Source organism: Neofelis nebulosa, chromosome 9 (genome assembly GCF_028018385.1).
Source record: "Neofelis nebulosa isolate mNeoNeb1 chromosome 9, mNeoNeb1.pri, whole genome shotgun sequence".
NCBI lineage: Eukaryota > Metazoa > Chordata > Mammalia > Carnivora > Felidae > Neofelis > Neofelis nebulosa.
Genome location: NC_080790.1, coordinates 116,001,064 through 116,021,686, shown reverse-complemented (window position 1 = coordinate 116,021,686; position 20,623 = coordinate 116,001,064). Strand labels below are relative to the sequence as shown.

The window sequence follows — 20,623 nt, the reverse complement described above, 5'->3', positions numbered from 1 at the left end:
GCTCTGTGCTGACAGCTCAGAGCCTGGAGCCTGTTTCAGATTCTGTGTCTCCCTCTCTCTCTCTGACCCTCCCCCATTCATGCTCTGTCTCTCTCTGTCTCAAAAGTAAATGTTAAAAAAAAATAAAATGTTGAGTTGTTCAGATGTTTTGGCCATTGTGAACAGTGGTGCCATGAACAGTCGTGTACAACATTTGTTTGAATACCTGTTTTCATTTCTTTTAGACATATACCTAGGAGTGGAATTACTGAGTAAATGTAAATTTTATGTTTAACTTATTAAGGAACAGCCAACCTGTTTTCCATAGAGATTGAACCATTCCTACTTGTAATGCATTAGGGTTACGATTTCTCCATATACTCACCAGTGGTTGAAAGGTTTTTAAGTAGGGAGCGTGTGTTTTATAAAGATATTCACTATCTTATAATTTCATTGTTGTTTTATAAAGAGTACCCTGGCTGCCAGTTGGGGAATGGATTGTGGGTGGCAAGGGCTGAAGCAGGGAGACCAGTTGCCCTGGTGAAAGATGATGATGATGACTTGGACCAGGATGGTGGTAGAAGCAAACAGATGAGAGGTGTTCTTGAAGCAGAATCCATAGGACTTGGTCTGTTGGTGAAAGAGAGAGGAATCAAAAATGATTCCACGTGTCTGACTAGGGAACCTGAGTGGATCATATTGCCATTTACCGAGATGGGATTGACTGTGGGAAGTATGGCCTGGGGAGAAATCAAGACCTAAGGTTTGGGCAAAAGGCTGAAGGTAATAATGTGATTTGGCCCTTATTTTATGGGGTGCTGCTCCTTGCTGTGAGGTGAGTCCTGAATCTGGCCCTGCTTCCCCTATCTGTCTTTGTGTCCACAATCTGAGTTCTTTTGGTTCCAGAACAGACACTGAGCACAAGCCATAGTCTTTGCCTGGTGTAGAGATCACAGTGATGTTTCTCAGTATCCTTCTTCTTTACTTTTCTGGCATTCTTTGTACTTATTGGTCTCCTTAAAAGGAGCTTGGCTTAGCTTTCCTCTCACAGCCACTTGGCATGGTCTATAGTTACCGAGCTGGGACCTAGATCATTTGCTGCCCTGTTCGTGGTATTGCCAGGCTCTTACCTGCTCTTTGCCATCCAACTTTTAGCATTTGGACTGTGCCTCTCACTGTTTAGCATGTGATGATGGGGGAAGTTGGATTCTAGCCCCTGTGTAATTTTCATGTTGGGCCATTAGTCAAAAAAAGCATTTGGAGTTGGAGAGGGGAGGGCAGAGATACAGGAAGAAAAGTCATTGTCAGTATTGTCCCTTAGTGCACTAGATAAATGAAGTCTGCGTTTTGTTGCCTCATCATTCATACCGTTAACTTTTATGTTCCTGGTAAGTAGTTCTTTTACTAATTCTAAGCATAAGACGAAATTCCTATTTGTATGAATTGAAGACAAGTCATTTTTTTTTGCACGAAAACAGGTTAATTATTAAAGAAATGATTACAGAATACCAAAAATCCCTGGATTCTTGATTTTCTTGCGCTTGTTAATTCAAGGTATTGTTGGTGAGATTCCAAAGAATAGTTGACATGTTCAGAACACTATTCTACGTGGCTCCTTAATGATAAATAAGGATGTCCTTGGCTCAATATTTCTTAGAGAAGTTTTAGAATGCTTTCATTCTGGAAAATTCTCTGGCATCAAGTGCTGGGTTAGTTTGCTGCCTGAAGATCGTTCTGTGAGGAGATAAGAGACAACTAGTTATATACTTTTAAATACATAAGCTGGCTGCAGGCCCGGACTGAGCTACCAGTGCACTCCATCCCCCTTCAAGGGTGGGATGCTTGCTTCAAGGATGGAGATATGGAACAAGTCAGGTTAGTGGGAGCCCCAGAGGTTATTTCTGGGTCATTGTTTGAGCTATTCCAGAAAGAAATGGAGAGTGAAGCTCCTGGTAGGTAGAGACCTCCATGTACAGCCCAAACAGAGCCCACCCAGAAATAGTAGAGGCAAGAGATAGATTCTGGTGTCATCGTCTAGGCCCTGCATCAGGCCACTGCTGAAGCTAGTCTCATCCCTGGATGTTCACCACTTATAATTTTATTGTTGTTGCATAAACCAGTTCTGGTTGGGCTATCATTTGTAGCTGGAACACAGTTGACATTCATCTAATCCAGTCCTTTGACTCAAGACTGACTTTGGGACACTAAGTGGTATGTCGAAGGCCACTCAGAGCCATGGAGTGTAAGAGCAGGAGGTGGAAAACCAACACTGAGGCAAATGCTGATTTACTTCACTTAGTACTCTAATAATTGATTTGGCCACAGATTCGGGGAAATTTGGAGGTTAAGTAAAAACCTGAATATATAACTTCTGAGGTTTGAGCCAAAATAGAAGAATTTTCCTTGGTTAGATTATGTACTCAATAAGCATGTTTATCATGAATGGAGTATCTAAGGGTGATGGAGATTCTAAACTTCTTTACTCTCATATATCTTCCCTAGTTCTACCCTCATAATTTAACATTTTCCTGGTGACAAATTTAAATAAAAATCCCATTCTTTCACCTGTTTCTTAGGAAGCAAGTCCTCCTTGAAAATTTCTCTGGGTTTAGGGTTAGATCGATGGGAAGAAGGGGGAAATTTGAGTCAGGATGACAAAGAATGAGAGGCTCTAGCACACAGAAGGTGACAGTGTGGATGAATCGGGCATGTATGGTGGAGATGTTTCCAAAGAAATGTTTGAGGCATATTCAGAAAAGTATGAGAGTCCTCATGGGGACAGCGGATAGATTATTTGATTATATATAACCAAGAGTATCTCAGTGTTAGGACTTGTGACTAACGTAGGCAATGAATCTGCCTAGGGGAGAGTGGGGAGATTAGTTGGAGTCAGTAGGGCGGCCTGGAACAGATTGAGGCTGAGGCCTACTGGCCCCCTTCATTCCTGTGAAGATTGAAGTGCACAGTAGGCCTTTGTGCAAGAGGAAAATATTGGTATTTCTCTCTTACCAATTTAAGTACTTTAACCTTGGCATTGGTTAGAGGATTTGAGGTTAGTCCTGGAGGAACATTCCATGCACTTGTCAGTTCTGAAATAAAGAGAGAAAATGTGATATGAATTGAAAGAAACAATGGCCAGGCTGGGTTGTTTTAGCCACAGCCAGCTGGAGGGATCTCTGGTTAGTGCACAGCTCTAGGAGAAATCTCTCCCTTGCCCATTCAATGGACAGATTTCAGACATAGTCTCTTAGTCTTGTGTGTGTATGAGGGTGAGTTTACAAAGATCAGAAAAGACCTTAGAATGAAACCAAGTGGGTATTCTATGCACAGAGAATTGATATTAAGAGACATATAAGCATGTCTGCCTCCACTAGCTGAAGAAGAAGACCCTGCTGTTTTGGTGTCATTTGCACTATTTTGAACCCCTTTAGAGTTCACCACAAATATGTACAGATAGCATTTTGTACCATCATCTCTTGGTGGTTATGAAGTTTATGATCTCAGTCTCAAGTTTCTCAAACTCCAGCATCTGTGTGACTAGGTGATCCGGGTCCATTTTCCTCCAAGTGGTAAGATGACCCCTACTGAGCTAGATTTCATTAGGACCCATAGAAGAGGCATTTAGATTTAATTTTCATTTTTTGCCATCTCAAGATGCTGAAGTCCCTATCTGAAAACTAAGAAGTGATTTTCAGTCCAGATGGTGATTGGATGATACTGTGCTCAGTGCCATGGAATGTTCTGTAATGTGGTTTCGCACCCATGTCCCTTTCTTATGACTCTTCTAAGTGTTTACATTATTGTTTTTTTAATAGATATTTTTAATTTTTTTAATGTTTATTTCTTTTGAGAGAGAGTGCATGCAAGTGGGGGGAGGGGCAGAGAGAGGAGAGGCTCTGCGCTGATGGCATGGGGCTCAATCTCATGAACCGTGAGATCATGACATAAGCCAAAAACAAGAGTTGGACACCCAACCGACTGAGCTACCCAGGCTCCCTTTAACTAATTAATTAATTTTATTTTTTGAGAGAGAGTGTGCAAGTGGGGGAAGAGCTCAGGTAGAGGGAGGGAGAGAATCTTAAGCAGGCTCCACACACAGCACAGAGCCTGACGTGGGGTTTGATCTCACGACCGTGTGAGATCATGACCTGAGCTGAAATCGGGAGTTGGGCGCTTAACCAACTGACTGAGCCACACAGGTGCTCCTAAGTGTTTAAATTATTAATTCCACATACCATTAAGGGCAGACAAAAATTTCTTCAGAACCTCAAGCAATATATCTTGCACTTCTGCTTCCTGGAAGAGATGGGAGGAGCATTTTTATCAGTACATCTTGGGTGCCTCTCATATGTGGGTTTTTTCCTAGTGTAAGAAATCTATTACTGGACAAGGCTATATGGGGAGGTGGATGTTGGTCAATCTCTCAGGCTTCTTCGTTGGGGGTTTTCCACAGCCCTTCAGTAGGTTTTGATGCCTTAGGTGGCTCCTTGAACAAATGTTTATGGGGTCATATTAACGTTCTAGACACTGCTTGTAGGTAGGCTCAGTGGTGCAGCTGCATACTTTCAAGACAAAGGTTGAATTCAGTATTGGGAAGGACTGGTTGTTGCTGAGCCTGCCTCCTTTGCATTCCCTCCAAGGGCCTCCCAGATCTGCTTCTCTCTGTGGCACTCTGCTTACCTTTCCCGTCTTCGAAAGGCCTATGATTCTGTGATGCCTACCTTTGGCACATTCTGTTTCCTCTATCCCGTACACACTTTGGGTCTGTGCTAACTTCTGCTCCTTCTTCAAGGCTAAGTTCAGGCATCTTCTCAGGGAACCTACTGTCTGCCTTCTAGTTGGTGCTCTCTCTACTCTGTCATTTTTATGCTACACTGACAACTTTCTGCATAAATGTCTGTGACCCCTGTCAGGTGCGTAGTTACATGAGGCTAGGGACCATGCCTTCTACGTTCCTTCTTCTGCACGGAATCTGGCATGCTACATAGCAGCCCAGAGGTAAAGATGAGATGAAGAATCACTGGACTTGCGATACCTCCCAGAGTCTGCCTCTCAATTGACTCCTTATTGTCTCAGGGGTGACATGAGATGCAGACGGTCCCTGTAGTCACCCATAGTCATAAGGTTGCTCACTTCAGAGTGCCCATTGTATGCCTCCACCCAGTGTGTGGCTCCTAGGCTCTTAATGATTTAGCTGATTTATTTATGATTTTCAGCTGTCTCTGTTTTCCTACTTAAATTTGAGGGTCACTCTTAGAATCGGGGATCTCATCACTATTTCATGTTGTATCCTAGGGCTGGGGACATTGTGGTGTTCCCTGAACATTTGTTGAATGAAGGCATGAACATGTACAAGAACAAATATCTTAAATGAGGGTGTGGTTGGTGAACCTCCTGGGAATTTCCTGGAACCTGTTCCCTGGGCCCTGCCCTCTCTCTCCCCACTTCTTACCTCCCAGGCTCTCATCTGGTGATTCCTGTGCTCACTCGGGATTACTGATGGGAACTACCAGTGGGAAGGGTGAGGCTGGGTATATTTGTGAGCAACTCTCATGAACCCAGGCAAGATTAGAACCTAGATCACCTTTTCATTCTTCCAGTGGACTCCAGGACTTCCTTGTGTGTCAGAATCACCCACAACACTAAAAAATCAGGGATTTAGGCCTTCCTTAAGTCACTGACTGAATGTGGGATTCTAGTCATGGCTTTGGGAACTAGCATGAAGAACTCTCCAGAGAGGGTAAAGGTTTGGAACCTACTCCACATTGCAGCTGTGATCTAGTCTGTGTGACCTTTTCCTTTCCAGAGTCCCTGTGTCACTGAGCATCTGGCATTAAAATAATTTCTCACATGCAGCTATTTTGAAAATTGAATCGACTTACAGCCTCAGAGGGTGTCACCTTGTCTTCAGAGCTGTCAGGGAACAAGTACAAGGAAAAATTATTTCACATAAAAAATATTAACCAATTCTAGAGTTTAGGTATTAGTTCACTTCTCAAAGCCACTTATAAAATGTCAAATACAGAGGATAAAGCAATTTTAAGGTGAGTAAAACTCCATTTTGGCTTCCCTGTAATTATGCAGGTATTTCCCAAGGGCCTTTTCCTTTATTTTTCTCGTGTGATTTGAATTGGGTTCATGATATTTATTTTTATACTGACAAATGTCAAGAGGACTTTGTAGTTATGGACAGTACCTCATAATCTTGAAGTCTGGTATCAATTTGTCTTTTGAAATCTTGCTGTCATGGGAGATGATTGAGGTCTGTATTAAAATAAAACAAATATGCATTAAAAGTAATACCTTGAGGGGGACCTGGGTGGCTCAGTTGGTTAAGCATCCGACTTTGGCTCAGGTCATGATCTCGTGGTCTGTGAGTTCGAGCCCCTTGTCGGGCTCTGTGCTGACAGTTCAGAGCCTGGAGCCTGCTTCAGATTCTGCATCTCCCTCTTTCTGCCCCTCCCCCACTTGTGCTCTGTCTCTCTCGGTCTCTCAAAAATGAATAAATGTAAAAACAAAAACAAAAAAACAAAACAACCTTGACCTGATTAGTCAGCGAATGTATCACATTGTGATATGGCCAACAAGATCACAGGTAAGGACTGGAGTGGAGACTCCCTGGTCGAAGGAGACAGCCTGTTTATCTCTTCTGCCCTAGGGGCTGAGCCCACCAGCCGCCCTTGTCATAGGGGTACCCAGGCACTTGGGCCCTCGGGGATTTGGCCCCCTCCACTCCAGACCACTCTTCTTTCCGTGTAACTTGTGCTCCTGTTAGTTCCTCCTCACAGCTCAGTCCTGATTTGTTACTCAGTACTCACCCTTTCCACGGTAGTAAAATTCTCACCATCCTTTTCCACGGTAATCCACAAGGTGACTTGGAGTTGGTTGCCTGACTTGAAGAAGTAGGCTATTTTGGTGATGCTTGCAGCCAGGTTATTCATCTGTTGTGAAGAAGTCATCATTTAGAGTATGGAGAAGAAGGAGGACTGCAGAATGGTGCCTTATGAGATACCTGTGCATCATTCAGTTCATTTATTCAGATATTTATTGGCTCTCTAGTATGAGCTGGCCACCTAGGCGGGTACTGGCACAGTGGGTGTGACCACAGCAGATAGGGTCTAATTCCAGATATTTTCCTATATCTCATTTCCTTTCTTAGAAGGACAGTAGGTCATTTAACACATAAAATTTTGCTTTTCTGTTACCCGTCATCCAGCTTAAACCCATTTCTTTCTATGCTCTTTTGGCAGACCACTCTGCACTTAATCATTTTGGAGACCCTGTTAAGGAAACATTGTACATTGCTGAAACAGAGCCTGGCCCATAGAAAGTTCTCCATGATTATTGTTTTCTTGTTATTATTGCCTCTATTCCTTCTATCACCCTTGGGGCCAGAAGCAAATGAATACCTCAGATGTCGATAAATGCACTCTCTTGCTCATACTGTGACTGTTGGTAAAGTACTTCTCTCACTTTGGTTTTCTGTAAAATGGGGACAAGAATCCCTACCTCTTGATGCCATTGTCAGGATGAAATGACACCTGGCTTTGTACTTGGTTTGAAGCAGGAACTCAGAAGACATTTATCCTCCTCTGCCCCTGCTCTCTGCTCTCCTTCGGTGTCAACAAATATCCATTTATATGATCATCATTAAGGGATAAGCTGTATCCCACAGCATTTCCTCTTATTTACCTCTGGAAGAATGTTCTGGAACCCACTGCATTATTACCTTTCTCTCAAGAGTTTGACAGACTAGGCTTAAGCAAAGAGGAGAATGGTGTCAGGGTAGATGAGGCTTACCTTGGTGGAGCTCTGCTTGACACTCAGTGTGATGATAACGGTGAGCAATTTATGGGACAGAGTTAGGGAAATGTTGGCATTTCTAGGATCTGGTGGAAGGGGACTTCCAGGTACAGGGACTATATATTTGTTAAAGAAGGCTTTAGCCTAGAGAAAGAAAAGCAGAAAAATCCCTGTTGTCATGTGAGACTAACATCAATTTCTATGTCTTTGGAGCCTGGCTGAGATGTTGAGGAGTGAAGTGGCCCCCATGAGGACTGCAGTGGACAAGCATGATGACAGACAGCAGTAGACCCCCCCACCCCAGCCTCCGTGTTGGGGGTCTGTAGGAAGTGGTGGGGTTTGTGGAGATTAGACAGTAGAAACCTTTTGTAAAGGAGGAAGCACTGCTCTTGTCCAGCTGATTAGTCCTGATGCAGTCCAACTTAGGGCCACCAGACCTCTGATTGTCTAAGAGAAGCCTTAAGTCCTCATCTTTGAGGTGAATTCCCCCATTTAAGTGTTCTTGAAGTAGCATATATTTCACGAATTCAGGGATGCCTGCAGCCTTCCTATGGAATCCATTGTAAGCACAAAGAACACTTACACAGTAGAAGACTGAAAGACCTTGTGCAGAAGTCCTGGAACTTTTAATGTTGTACTTGAACAAGTCAGTAGCTGCAGGTGAGAGGAAAGAGAGCATCTGGAGACCCCCGTAACCCCCGGGCTCTTGGTGGCTCTGCCCTCCAGATGGGGGACCAGTGTGGACACCTCCCTGTTTCTCAGTCTTAGGCAGAAAGCTGCTGCCCTATTGTGTTTTCCAGCTTCGGGGAGGAAGGCAGCATGAAGGCTTGGCCCTGTCCTTATTGTGCCAAAACCGCAAATGAGAGAGAGAAGCTTGCTGCCAAGGTGCCAGTTTCATCTACTCTGGGACTGGAGAAATGTTACCAGTTTCCTGCTTTGGCTTTCCTGGCAGCGGCTGTCCCACTATGTCCTATCATTCCTGTCTCCTGGATATGTTTGAGGACATTGGAGGGAATTTTTGCTTCTCAGCTTCCCTGGCATGAGGCCTGGAATCCTCCTTGCTCCGACTCTGCACACATGTGCGCTTGGCAAACCATTTAGGTGGTGGGGCTGCCACAGAGACTTCTAAGGGGCTCTTCGCCCTGCTCTGTCCTGGAGAATGTGTCATAGTGGTTCAGGGAAGTCAGTAAGTTACCACATGTTCTGCCTTGAGGTGCTGAGGAGGGTCTGTGTGCCTGGAGGCTCAAGGTATTGTAGCTCACGGCCGCCCACTCTCCTATCTGTCATCTGGTGAGATCCCCAAGGAGTCCATTGACCCATGACCCCCAGGGAGCTCTGGTGTTTGTACTCACAGTTCTTGCATTTGCTGAAATCACTGAGATCAATGTCACACGATTCTACTTCTTGAAGCTGTGAAATCACCACCAATGAGCTTTGCCAAGGAAGTGCAGCAGGCCTGTCCTCCTCCCCTTCAGCCCAGCTCATCTTCCCCTCCTCCCCATCGTCTTTCCCTTCTCCCTGTTTCTTGGGCTTCTCTATGGCAGAACTTATACTCTCCCTCTCCCAGTGTGAGGCATTATCCTGTCCTGCTTCTGGGGTCTTTTGGGCCAGAATGGCTCTAAACTTGGGACTCCTGAAGGCCTGATGTCTCCTTTTGGAGTCTCGCCCAGCCTCAGGACCAAATCGCTTTCCCCCAGTGACCTAGACCTCTGAGGTGGTGCCCTCCCTTTTCCCAACACTTACCTTCTCTTTCATAGCTACTGTCAACACTTGAGAAACGATTTGGTCCAAAGGCAGAGGCACTGGCAAAGTATTTGTGACCCTGGGAAAGATATGTGGAGGACTATGTGATTCTTGCATTTCTGGATTTTGCCCAGACATTGGAGAAAACCCATCTATTCATGAAATAGCTGCATGATGTCCTGCTTCTTAATTTGTATCAACACCCGAGCGCTTTTGTCTACAGTTTCAGTCATTAAGGAAGATACTACAAGGATCCCTGGGAAAATTACCAATGCCTGACATCTGACCCAGCAATCCTATGTAGAGGGATTTATTCTTCAGGCACTCGTTCATGTTAGTGAACAGACCTGTCTGGGACCTTACTAGTTGGAGTTGGGTACAAAAGTTAACAGTTGAAAAACACAACTATTCCTTGATAAGGGACTATTAAATTACAGTGCATCTTCATAATGGAATACTAGGCCATAAAAAATGAAGAAGCTATTTATATATTGATGCAACAGATTCCAAGCTATTTTTTAAGTGAGGCAATCAGAGTCCAGAAAGGTGTATATGGTATTTACCCCTTTCTGTGTGTGTATACACACACACAACTGTGCACATGCAAATAGTGTCTCTGAAAGCCAATGGAAGAGACTAGATCCTTTGGTTGCTTCCAGGGAGGAGTATTAGCCAGCTGCTATACATGGGTGGGAGGAAGACTTTTCATTGTATGGCTTTTTGTATCTTTTGGATTTTGATTTAGGTCAATGTATTGCTTAAGCAAAAAGAACAAAATACAAAGAGTATGCTTAGCAGAATGCAGGCAGAGTGAGAGAAGGTTGTTTTCAAATGTGCTGGGTGTTCCCAAGCAAAGACCCCTGACTGGGACTCCCAATTATTGATCATTCAAACCATTGGGTTGGCCAAACTCCACCCTAAGTGTGGTATCAACGGGGACATTCTGGCACATATGGATATAGAAAATGAGAAAAATGGTCTCACGTACGTTTCCACTACTTGAAGGGTCACTTTCTTGAACTTGATGTCCTTGTCCTGGACTTGGAGGTTGATGCATTGGGTATTGTTCGTGGAAATGCCAATTTTCAGAGTTATATCGCTGTGTACTTGATATCCCAGTAGGCTGACTACAGGTCCTGCTAGGCTGTGGAGAATAAGATGTAGGTGAAACCAGACCTGGCTCCAGGATGTCACTCAGGCCAAGCAATAGGCATTTTGGGAGTCAGCCTCATGTGTTTGTCTAGATTATTTGAGAGAGGGAAAGTTTGGTGCTCTTCAAGTGAGCATGCCTCAAGGTTAGCCTTCTCTTACACAGGATTTAGAGCCTGGCTCACGGGAGGCATTTATAAAATCACTCTCCTCACCAGCCTTCAAGAAGTCTTCTTTTGGGGCATCTGGGTGGCTTAGTCAGTGAAGTGTTTGATTTCGGCTCAGGCCATGATCTCGCATTTCATGGGTTCGAGCCCTACATCAGGCTCTGTGCTGACAGCTCAGAGCCTGGAGACTACTTCGGATTCTGTGTCTCCCTCTCTTTCTGCCACTCCCCTACTCTGTCTGTCTCTCTCTCAAAAATAAACATTAAAAAAAAAAAAAATGAAGTCTTTTGTTGGTGGCACGAGGCCGACTTGTAATGAGAAGCTCATTACAAGTTCACTTTTGTGCCCAGCATCCCCAGCTGTATGTTGTGTGGGTTACAGCATAAGAAAAACCCACCATTTACCAAAACCAGGCCTCATTAAAGTCAAATGTTCTCGAGAAGACAAATGGCCCTTCCTGCTACTGCTAACTGTAGTGGTCATAAACACGGGCTTTGGAGGCAGAATGCCTGGGTTTGAACCCTGTCAGCTGCATGTAACTGGCTTTGGTAGTCTAAACTGGTTTCCTAGTGTAGAAATAGGACTGCTTTTCTGATGAGGTTGTCAGAAGGGTTCAGTGAGTTCAGAGTGCCTCAGTTAAGTGCTTGGCTGGAGTTTGCTCGGTGAAAGGTTTTTGTGCCATGTGTGTGATAGTCCAAGAAGCTTCCTTCTCCCCAGTGTAGATTGCCTGTCCTCATGTCTTCCTGTGTGCCTTGGACCTACACTGCTAACCTGTCCTCCCCACCTGTTGATGTTCACTGAGGACAGGGACTGCCATTACTCCTGTGCCCAGCACAACATCTGGTATAGAGATATGTATTAATTACCCATTAGGTGGATGACTGATGCATGCATTTTAATAATCTCTGTCCACCCTCCCCCCCCCCCCCCCCCCCCCACACACACACACCAAATGCCTGGGACAGTGTTTGTAGAGTGGGCTGATTCTTCTTGGAGGGTCCAGATTATTTGGAGCCTGCATTTCCCGTAATACCAGTGTATATGTCATTTTCTGTGGTTTTTCTCTTCACTGCCCATGTATAAAATTGTGCAGATTTCACATGGAGATCTGGATTTCTGGCTGTGCTTACACTATTTGAGGATGGGGCTTCATGGGGTCATTCTCCTGCATTGCTCCTTTGGGGCAGAAGAGACAGGCAGCTATTCCTGGTGCCCAGTTTGCCCCACCCTCAATCATCCAACCTTATTCTGTGTTGCCTCTGCCTGGCCCTTGGACTCTGGCTCTTAAGTCCCCAGGCTAACTGTCTTGGTTGACTGATTTGGAAACAGGCTCACCCTTTTCCACCTACGAAGGCGGTAGTTGTGGTAGAGACGAGGATCCCATCACCTGTCATGGTTGATGTCATACTCTCCACAGTCACTTCTTGAACATTTAATCTGCAAAGTGACAGCATCATGGGTCAGTCCTGGCTCCACAAATCAGCCTGGGCAGCAGGAGAGGTACCCCTGAAGCAGCCATTTAACAATTTACCAACCCATCCATTCCCAGGACTCCCTGGCTCCCTTACCCACTCTGCTCTTTAAGCTGAAGAAATCTTGGTTGTATTTCCCTCTGAAAGGGCACCCTTTCAGCACAGAACTAGAATATTGCTTCACGAAAATGTGTTGTCCCTTTCCATGGTATTGTTGGAGGTTGAACTTCAGTGTCCCCAAACAGCAGCTCTCTTCTTGTGTCAGACCTTAGGATCAAGGAAGCACTTACCCCAGTAAGAGTTCTGCTAGGTCAGCATTTCTCAGCAGGCCTGTGACTGCATCACTAACACCTACTGGCACTAGACTGTTCAGCACACCCTCGGTGGATTCTGTGAGCTTGCCGGCTTGGTTAACGATATCATTCAGAGGCTGGGGGAGATTTGGGAGGTCAAGGGTGTTGACAAGTCCTTTTACAGGATTCTTCTCTGCACCAGTGGGTAGTAGTCTGCCCAGAGTCTCTTGGATATTGAGGGCATCAGTGGCTGTTGAGAGCAGTGACAGTGGGAGCTTTGGGGACTGGCCACCACTTTCCTTGCCCAGGATACCACCAAGAACATCACTTCCAGGTATGTTGAGGGATGAAGTGAGGTCTAACACAGACAGTAGGTTGGAGTTAGACAATGTAGATATCACTGTCCCAAGCACACCAGCTAGATCTATCTCCTCACACATCAGCATCTTCTCGATCTGTGGGGGCAGCGTGGCGTTCAGATCTGAAAAGGGTCAAGAGACATGATCTTGCTGTTGGGTGTCCAACTGATTCAGCCAGAGGAACCTTCCCAGCTGGAGAGCCAGCACCTCTGAATTGTTAGGCCCTTAGCTACTATATATCATGCCTTCTGGATATATCACTCCCTCCCACTGCCCACCACAGGACAGCCTGGTGATACAGAGATAACCTGTCCCCTGTTAAGAGTTAACATTTGTTAGCCACCTACCTGAGGCCAGCCTAGTGTTGAGTATGTTACTCTAAAGTGGTTTGAGCATGGAATGAAAGAATTTAGTTTAGCTCTGGAGCCCAGTAGCCCCAAGTATATAAGGTCTAGACACTTCCTTGAAGTCCAAGTGGCCTGGGGCAGAGTATTCTCTTTCCTGAGCCTCAGTCTCTGCACCTGTCTAGGAGTGATAGAACCTGCAGCATGGGTTGTTGGGCACAGGACAAATGTTGAGCTGGTTTTAAGTACTCAGTAAGGTTGAGGTGGCTAGTGAAGAGGTAGTGGAGCTCACAGACCTGGACTCCTCTGTTCTCCATCTGTGTGACTCTGTGCGAGTCTCTTCTCTTCTCTTCTCTAGGCCTTGTTTTCCCCTTGTGGGTCATTGGGAGGTCTTGCCACCTTTGACAAGCTGCCCATACTAAGAGACCTCCTGCATCAGCACTGATCCTCCAGCATTTTTATCATCAGGGTGGAGGAGGTGCTCACCATGTCTTTGCCTTCACACTGGAGACAAGCAGGGCAGGGAGAAGTGGAATCCCAGAAGATGGTGGGGAAGGAGAGAGGGTCAAGAGCCAACTTGGAGAACTGTGAAGTCACAGGGGTCCTATCCTATCCTGCTCTCAGTGGCCTGAGAAAGGAACTCAGAAGAGGAGCTATTACATCTGGCTGGTGGTCAACCCTGTCTACCTCAGCAAAGAGCTTAATTGGGCCAAAGGACAACATTCCTATTCCAGAACAGGAATAGCCGCATGTCACAACATATAGAGAAGTGGCGAGGGAAAAATAATCAGGCCAGAGGTCTCCTCCAGGGGGAGGAGGAGAAAGGGGGAGAGGGAGGCAGCCCTGCAGGAGCCTTGGGGCCCTCAGCCCTATGGCCGGGTTTTATTCCTTAAACTCATTTGTGAGTACAAGAGTATTTGCTATATATATATATATTTTATGTCTGACAAAATTAACAACCACCACCAAATCACTGTTTGTTGGGTATACAACTGTTATTTTTTTCTTTTTTACCACTGTCTGAACTTTTCTATATATTTCAACTATTTTGTCATAAGGCAGAGTGGTGGACAGAGTGGAGGAAATGTTCCTAAAGAGGCAAAGCAGTGGATGTGTGAGCTGTTGGCCTGGGTACCATGATCACTAGGCAGCCACCAATTTTCCCTCTGTCACCCTGTCCTTTCATCCTGGAAGGCTGGCTGCAGAAGGCTGTTGCAGGGAGCTTTGTGGACTTTCCTATTGGCCTTCATTTGCTCAAGAGTCCTACTCCCTTCTTGGTCCCCAAAGAGAGTCACTTCTTTGCCAAGCCTTGTAATTCCTGAGCTCCTCTGCTCTCTGGCCCTAAGAGACTGCCAGAGGACAGAATTCCACATCTCTTTAAGAAGGAGGCTGAGACTCAAGAAGGGTATGAGAAGGGCGTTTGGAAAGAGCAAATCTGGTCGGGGGGTTTGGTACTGGACTTGGATCTCCCATTTCTTGGCTCTTTGTCAACCAGGTTGATGCTTTAAGTACGTGTGGGTGTTTGGGATGAGCTGTGGGGCCCAGCATTGGGAAGCCATGAGAGGTCCTGGCAGTGTGCAGGTGATAAGGGTCACATAAAAGGCAGGTAGCCATTTGACTGGATCCAAGAGTTCCCTTCTCCAGGGTTGCTTTGACCAGTTCTTCCCCATGTGTGGACTACAGACAAGTAGCTTCAACATCATCTTGGAGCTTATTAGAAAACCAGGTTTTCATGCCTTCTGCAGTATTGCTGTATCACAATGTGTGGGAGTGGAGCCCAGGCAGCTGTTTTGTTAACAAACTCCCAAAGTGATTTTGATGCCTTCTCCTTATTGAAGGTGTAATCAGTTTTTGGGCTTGGAAATGAGAAGTGTGTGTGAGCGGGTGGAAAGTCAAAGGTGAGCAGGTGAAACAAGTTTTACTTACATTCTTCGAGTTTGCTGCTAGACATGAAGTACCTGGCCACTGGTAGACACCTGCCCCCTGGGGTCCTAGTTGGATGTTTCTTAGATGGAGAATCTTTTGGGGCACTTCTGAACAGTGGTCCGGGTGGCAGATCGAGAGGGGCTTTTTTGGTGACCTCAAGGGCTAATTGAGGGAGATTTCTCAGCAGCAAAGATGGATTCTGCAGGTCAAGTTCTCTTGCCTGGACAGTCAGCGTGAAGACCAGGGCCCAGAGGGTCAGCATCTTGGTGACTGATATCTGCAAAAGCAAGTTCTTTTAGAGACCACGCTCCCAATGGATCATAGGGGTGCCAGTATGTTTGTATTAGACATGCACCCACAAGGGCCCTCGCTCTTGTGGAAAGGTTCCACTCACATTGTTGACATTCTAGTCTGTATATTGTATTCATCAGACAGTGTTCCATCATATGGCAAAGTCTTGTTTTCTTCTACTTCTTTTTCAGCTCTGCATGAAGATATCCGCAGGCTGGTGGCAGTCTTTGAGTACAGGCCAAGCCCTGCCAATAGCCTTACCTCTATGGTCCACATCCTCCTGCCAGGTTTCCTTTTCTCAAATACCCTTGGAGCCATCTCAGTTACCAACTGGGGAATTCAAGAATTTTGAATGATCCAGCTACAAAGGTTATTGCTCTAATGGTGGTCAAGGTCTCTCCCAGCTTTTGGTCAACTAATATAAAGCACTGTCCTTGTTGGTATGAGCTTTCCATGTGCCAGTCCCTTTGTGGAGAGTAAGCGGACATTAGCTGCTGTAAGCTCTCTACACAACCCTGAGAAGGAGGGTCTATCTTTATTTTATAGATGGTGAAACTTGTGGTACAGAGCAGTCAATATGCTTGCCTGTGCCCACTGGCCAGCTTCCAGCTGCTAGTTTTGCCCAACCAGAACGAAATCACCCAATGAATCAGACCTGAGCTTGGCACCCTCCACCCATTTGGTCATTGGGCTGTCCTGGCATTTCAGCTCAGTGTGCAGAGGCCAGAACCATCTTTATGTCAGTATGACCATCTCAGGCCCTCTCTTGTCTTTTTAAAGCCTGTTCCCATGTTCTGGGAGAGCATTAGCGTGGTCTAGTGGTGGCATTGGACCATCCTCATTGTGTTGGTGGCTGGCACACAGGAGGCTCCTCTGTGTGTGGACCAATGATCAAGTTAACCCATTTCCCACTTTCTGTAGCCTCTTCTATTGTAGGGCACTGGGTGGTCCTAACGACCATGGGGCATGTGGCTTCTTTTTCTTGGCCAGGGTTGAGCAGCCATAACCGTTGTGAATGTATAAACTTATAAGTCCTGACTTTACCTCTCTTTGTTGGGATGTATCCATACATATCTACGTATAGAGTACTGGTCCGTGTGCTAATTTTTTCATCCACAACATCTTTTATAATTTTCGCAGCAAATCTAGACACTCGATAATATTATTACCCCATTTCCAGCTGAGGGGCCTTAGCTTCAGCAAGAAGGCAGAGAGCTGGGTCCACCCAGGCAGAAAACCTGTGTTTGACTCTGAGCTCAGTTGTGTGACCCAGTGGTGATTGTTTCCCTTCTCTGGCTGTCACATTCCTCCCTTACAATGATTCTCTCAAGTCTTTCTCTCTCTAATGTTTAAGGTAATACAGAGGTTTGTGTCTTGGGGTATGTTCTGTCAGTAAAGCCAGTAGACTCTGGAGTTCCTCTCTGCATTTCTTACCTAATCAAGTTTTATAAAATAAGGCTTATCAACCTCTGCCTTGCCATGCATAGGCATTGTCCAAATCAAGTTGCCTGCCATTTATCAAGACTGAGGAGAATTGGGCACCTGGGTGGCTTAGTCGGTTAAGCGTCTTAACTCTTGATTTCGGCTCAGGTCATGATCTCACAGTTTGTGAGATTGAGCCCTGTATTGGGGTCTGTGCTGACAGCATGGAGCCTACCTACTTGGGATTCTCTCTCTCCCTCTTTCTCTGCCCCTCCCCTGCTTGCACTCTCTCCCCTCCTCTCTCAAAATAAAGAAATAAACTTAAAAAAAGAAAAAAAAATAACTGAGAAGAACTGCTATTGATGAAATGTTGGGAAAGACATAATGGGAAGCCAGTGACATCTTTCATATGGGACAAGTTAGACTTTAGGAGAAAACTCATCACATTTTCATTACTTTTCTCATTTTACCCTTACCTGTGAGAAATTGGAATTTAGTGTAAAGGTGACTTTAAGTGTTCTGTGAGGGAAAAAATAATAAAATTCTCTGCCTGTGACTGAATTTGTGGCAGCATTATTAGATGTTGTCTTGAATGGAATCATTAAAAAATCTCAGGAAAGATCCCCCATTGAAAAAAATTAATTAATTAATTTTTAAATTTATATCCAAGTTAGCATATCATGAAGCAATGATTTCAGGAGTAGATTCCTTAGTGCCCCTTACCCATTTAGCCCATCCCCCCTCCCACAACCCCTCCAGTAACCCTGTTTGTTCTCCATATTTATGAGTCTCTTCTGGTTTGTCCCCCTCCCTGTTTTTATATTATTTTTGCTTCCCTTCCCTTCTGTTCATCTGTTTTGTATCTTAAAGTCCTCATATGAGTGAACTCCTATGATATTTATCTTTCTCTGACTAATTTTGCTTAGCACAATACCCTCTAGTTCCATCCACATACTTGGAAATGGCAAGATTTCATTCTTTTTGATTGCTGAGTAATACTCCATTATGTATATGTATGTATGTGTGTGTGTGTGTGTGTGTGTGTATGCACACACACACATACACATACATACATGCATGTCATCTTCATCCATTCATCTGTTGATGGACATTTAAGATCCTCCATTTTTTTTTTTTTTTAAACGTTTTTTATTTATTTTTGGGACAGAGAGAGACAGAGCATGAACGGGGGAGGGGCAGAGAGAGAGGGAGACACAGAATCAGAAACAGGCTCCAGGCTCCGAGCCATCAGCCCAGAGCCTGACGCGGGGCTCGAACTCACGGACCGCGAGATCGTGACCTGGCTGAAGTCGGACGCTTAACCGACTGCGCCACCCAGGCGCCCCAAGATCCTCCATTTTTTAAAAAAGATTTTATTTTTAAGTAATCTCTATACCCAATGTGGGACTTAAACTCACAACTCCAAGAACTGAGCCAGCCAGGTACCCCAAGAGATCCCCATTTTTAAAAGAAGTTACATACCAGGAAATTGTTAACGCCTACCACTCTAGGTACAGTGCTGTGCATTTCAGTAGGGAGGGGCATTGCTAAAGAGATTCTAAATGCAAAACCCTAAGTAGTTCTCCTTTCTTGAACTGTCCTATGCTTGTTTCTGCCTCAGAGTTTTGAATTTCTCTTTCATGAAGTTTTAAAACTGTTTATTTATTTTGAGAGAGAGAGTGAGAGCAGGAAGGACAGAGAGAGAGAGAGAGAGAGAGAGAGAGAGAGAGAAAATTCTAAGCAGGTTCCTCACTGTCAATGCAGAGCTGGACGTGGGGCTCCTTCCCACGAACTGTGAGATCATGACCTGAGCTGAAATCAAGAGTTGGACACGTAACCAACTGAGCCACCCAGGCACCCCTCTTTCGTGAATTTTGATGTAGCAAGTTCTTACCTTGTCCAACACTGATGGGTCGATGTTGATGGGAGAACGTTTTTGGAAGCTGCCTCCCCTCCTGCTCTTGCTTGTGAACTGTCAGAGGAAAGCTACATCTCATTTTATAGACCAGTGTCTCTCGCAGAAGTTGTCAGACATGCAGGTACGTGATCCAAGTGTGCTGATAAGGGTGGCATGATATAGGCTGACTTCCAAGATCAACACCTGCTAATGGTTGTGACATTTGTCAGCGGCTTTCTGAGAGATGTTCAAGGTGCTTGGAACTTTTTTGGAGATGCAGCCAGGCCAAGTATCTGTCCCTTCCTCATTTTAAACCTTCACAAGCCTGTTATCTTTTTTTTTTTTTTTTTTTTTTTTTTTTATTTATTTATTTTTTTTTAATTTTTTTTTTCAACGTTTTTTATTTATTTTTGGGACAGAGAGAGACAGAGCATGAACGGGGGAGGGGCAGAGAGAGAGGGAGACACAGAATCGGAAACAGGCTCCAGGCTCCGAGCCATCAGCCCAGAGCCTGACGCGGGGCTCGAATTCACGGACCGTGAAATCGTGACCTGGCTGAAGTCGGACGCCTAACCGACTGCGCCACCCAGGCGCCCCAAGCCTGTTATCTTTGAGTCAGGTGGGTACTGGGTGAATGGCAAGAGTAGAGGGGTGTTTAAGGCTGGCAGGTGCCAACCCAGTGAGAGTCCTTTATGGTGCCAGTGCCATGCCCTGGCCATGGTTGGCACTCAGCATTGACCAGTGCTAGGGTGGGGATCTGAGGGAGAGGGGATGGGATCCCTCCGGAAAGGGTGTTTACGGACAGACTTCTGGTCAAGTGACATTTTATATGAGATGTGTGCAGTTAGAAGCATCCAAACTTGCAAAGATTTCAGGGAGAAGTGATGGAAGTAGGAAGGTTGGAATATACACAGTGTCTGCAGTGGGTAAGAGCATGAAGGCATGTCTGGGGGATTTTAGGCATGGGAGTTATCAAATTTGCTCAGTCCCCTTTCCTTTCCCTAATCGCACTTGGAATGAAACTTGAATAGTGGTGCTCATTTGTATTCAAGAATTCTAGGCTCTTTCTCATCTGTCATCTCATTTAATGGCTCCTAAAACTTTAGAGACTGTTCTCTGGGCCTCTGGCCTCTATTTCAGAGCAAGCCTAGTCATCTGTTAGGTTCCTACCACTTGAAATTTTGTGATTTTGTACATCCTATATGATCAGCCTGTGGTGTTACTACAGCTTTACAGTGCAAGAATATGGGAGAGGGAGATAATTTTGACTAAGGGGTTGGTTAGTCAAAATCATCTCCTACCTCTCTCTACCTGAAGCTTAGTCCAGAATTATTCCGGATCCCTGCCCTGAAGCAAGCTCAGCATGTTTGCAGTAGGGCCCTCTTCAACCCCATGGGAGTTCCCATACTGTGAATCTCAGCTATAGTTTCATTTGCCAAATGTTCCATTTGGGGCTTTGCTGAAATGTCAGATGCAAAGAACAAATGACAGTTGACCTTTTCTCAAAAGGCAGAACATAGAGTTTTATATATGATAAGTAGAAGACAAAACCCAGCTGCCTTGGGTCTTATTTTTCTTGGGCATCTGAGGGAAATGGAGTCATCTTTTAGGCAAAAATTGTGACATCGGTTGATGGATGTGGCCCTTGATTTTACTTCCTCCAGTGGTTCTCTGGACCCAATGAATGACTCCAACTCCACGGGTTGGGAAAGGGCACATCCCGGATGCAGCCCCTGATGGCCCTTGGGGCCTCCCCATTCTTTGTCTTTCTCTCCTTC

General features: G+C 45.2%; 2 protein-coding genes across 7 annotated transcripts in view; one reads left to right on the top strand and one right to left on the bottom strand.

Moving 5' to 3' along the window:
- CDK5RAP1 (CDK5 regulatory subunit associated protein 1) overlaps positions 1–20,623 on the top strand; it is a 230,485-nt gene that overhangs the window by 46,155 nt on the left and 163,707 nt on the right. The window lies entirely within an intron of this gene.
- On the bottom strand, positions 1,118–18,954 carry LOC131485628 (vomeromodulin-like). 3 transcript variants are annotated; one of them, XM_058685308.1, is made up of 15 exons: positions 18,843–18,954; positions 15,236–15,512; positions 12,604–13,087; positions 12,177–12,278; positions 10,514–10,669; positions 9,526–9,604; positions 9,135–9,192; positions 8,366–8,436; positions 7,780–7,926; positions 6,798–6,920; positions 6,176–6,243; positions 5,862–5,892; positions 4,215–4,275; positions 2,989–3,068; positions 1,124–1,713 (listed from the first exon to the last, which is right to left on the bottom strand). In XM_058685308.1, exons 2-15 carry the CDS (start codon positions 15,495–15,497, stop codon positions 1,690–1,692), a joined length of 1,746 nt encoding a protein of 581 aa, XP_058541291.1. In that variant the 5' UTR covers positions 15,498–15,512; positions 18,843–18,954; the 3' UTR covers positions 1,124–1,689. The 3 variants fall into 3 exon arrangements, with proteins under 3 accessions (XP_058541293.1, XP_058541292.1, XP_058541291.1); XM_058685310.1 differs by lacking the exon at positions 12,177–12,278 and having other exon boundaries at positions 1,118–1,713; XM_058685309.1 differs by lacking the exon at positions 2,989–3,068 and having other exon boundaries at positions 1,121–1,713.

Coding starts and splice junctions, on each gene's coding strand:
- LOC131485628 (XM_058685308.1), bottom strand. CDS start 15,497: ATGCTGACCCTCTGGGCCCTGGTCTTCACGCTGACTGTCCAGGCAAGA. Junction 13,088..15,235: donor TAGCAGCAAACTCGAAGAAT/GTAAGTAAAACT, acceptor GACCCTTTTCAG/ATCTGAACGCCACGCTGCCC. Junction 4,276..5,861: donor AGGTGACACCCTCTGAGGCT/GTAAGTCGATTC, acceptor CATCTCTTCCAG/GAAGCAGAAGTGCAAGATAT.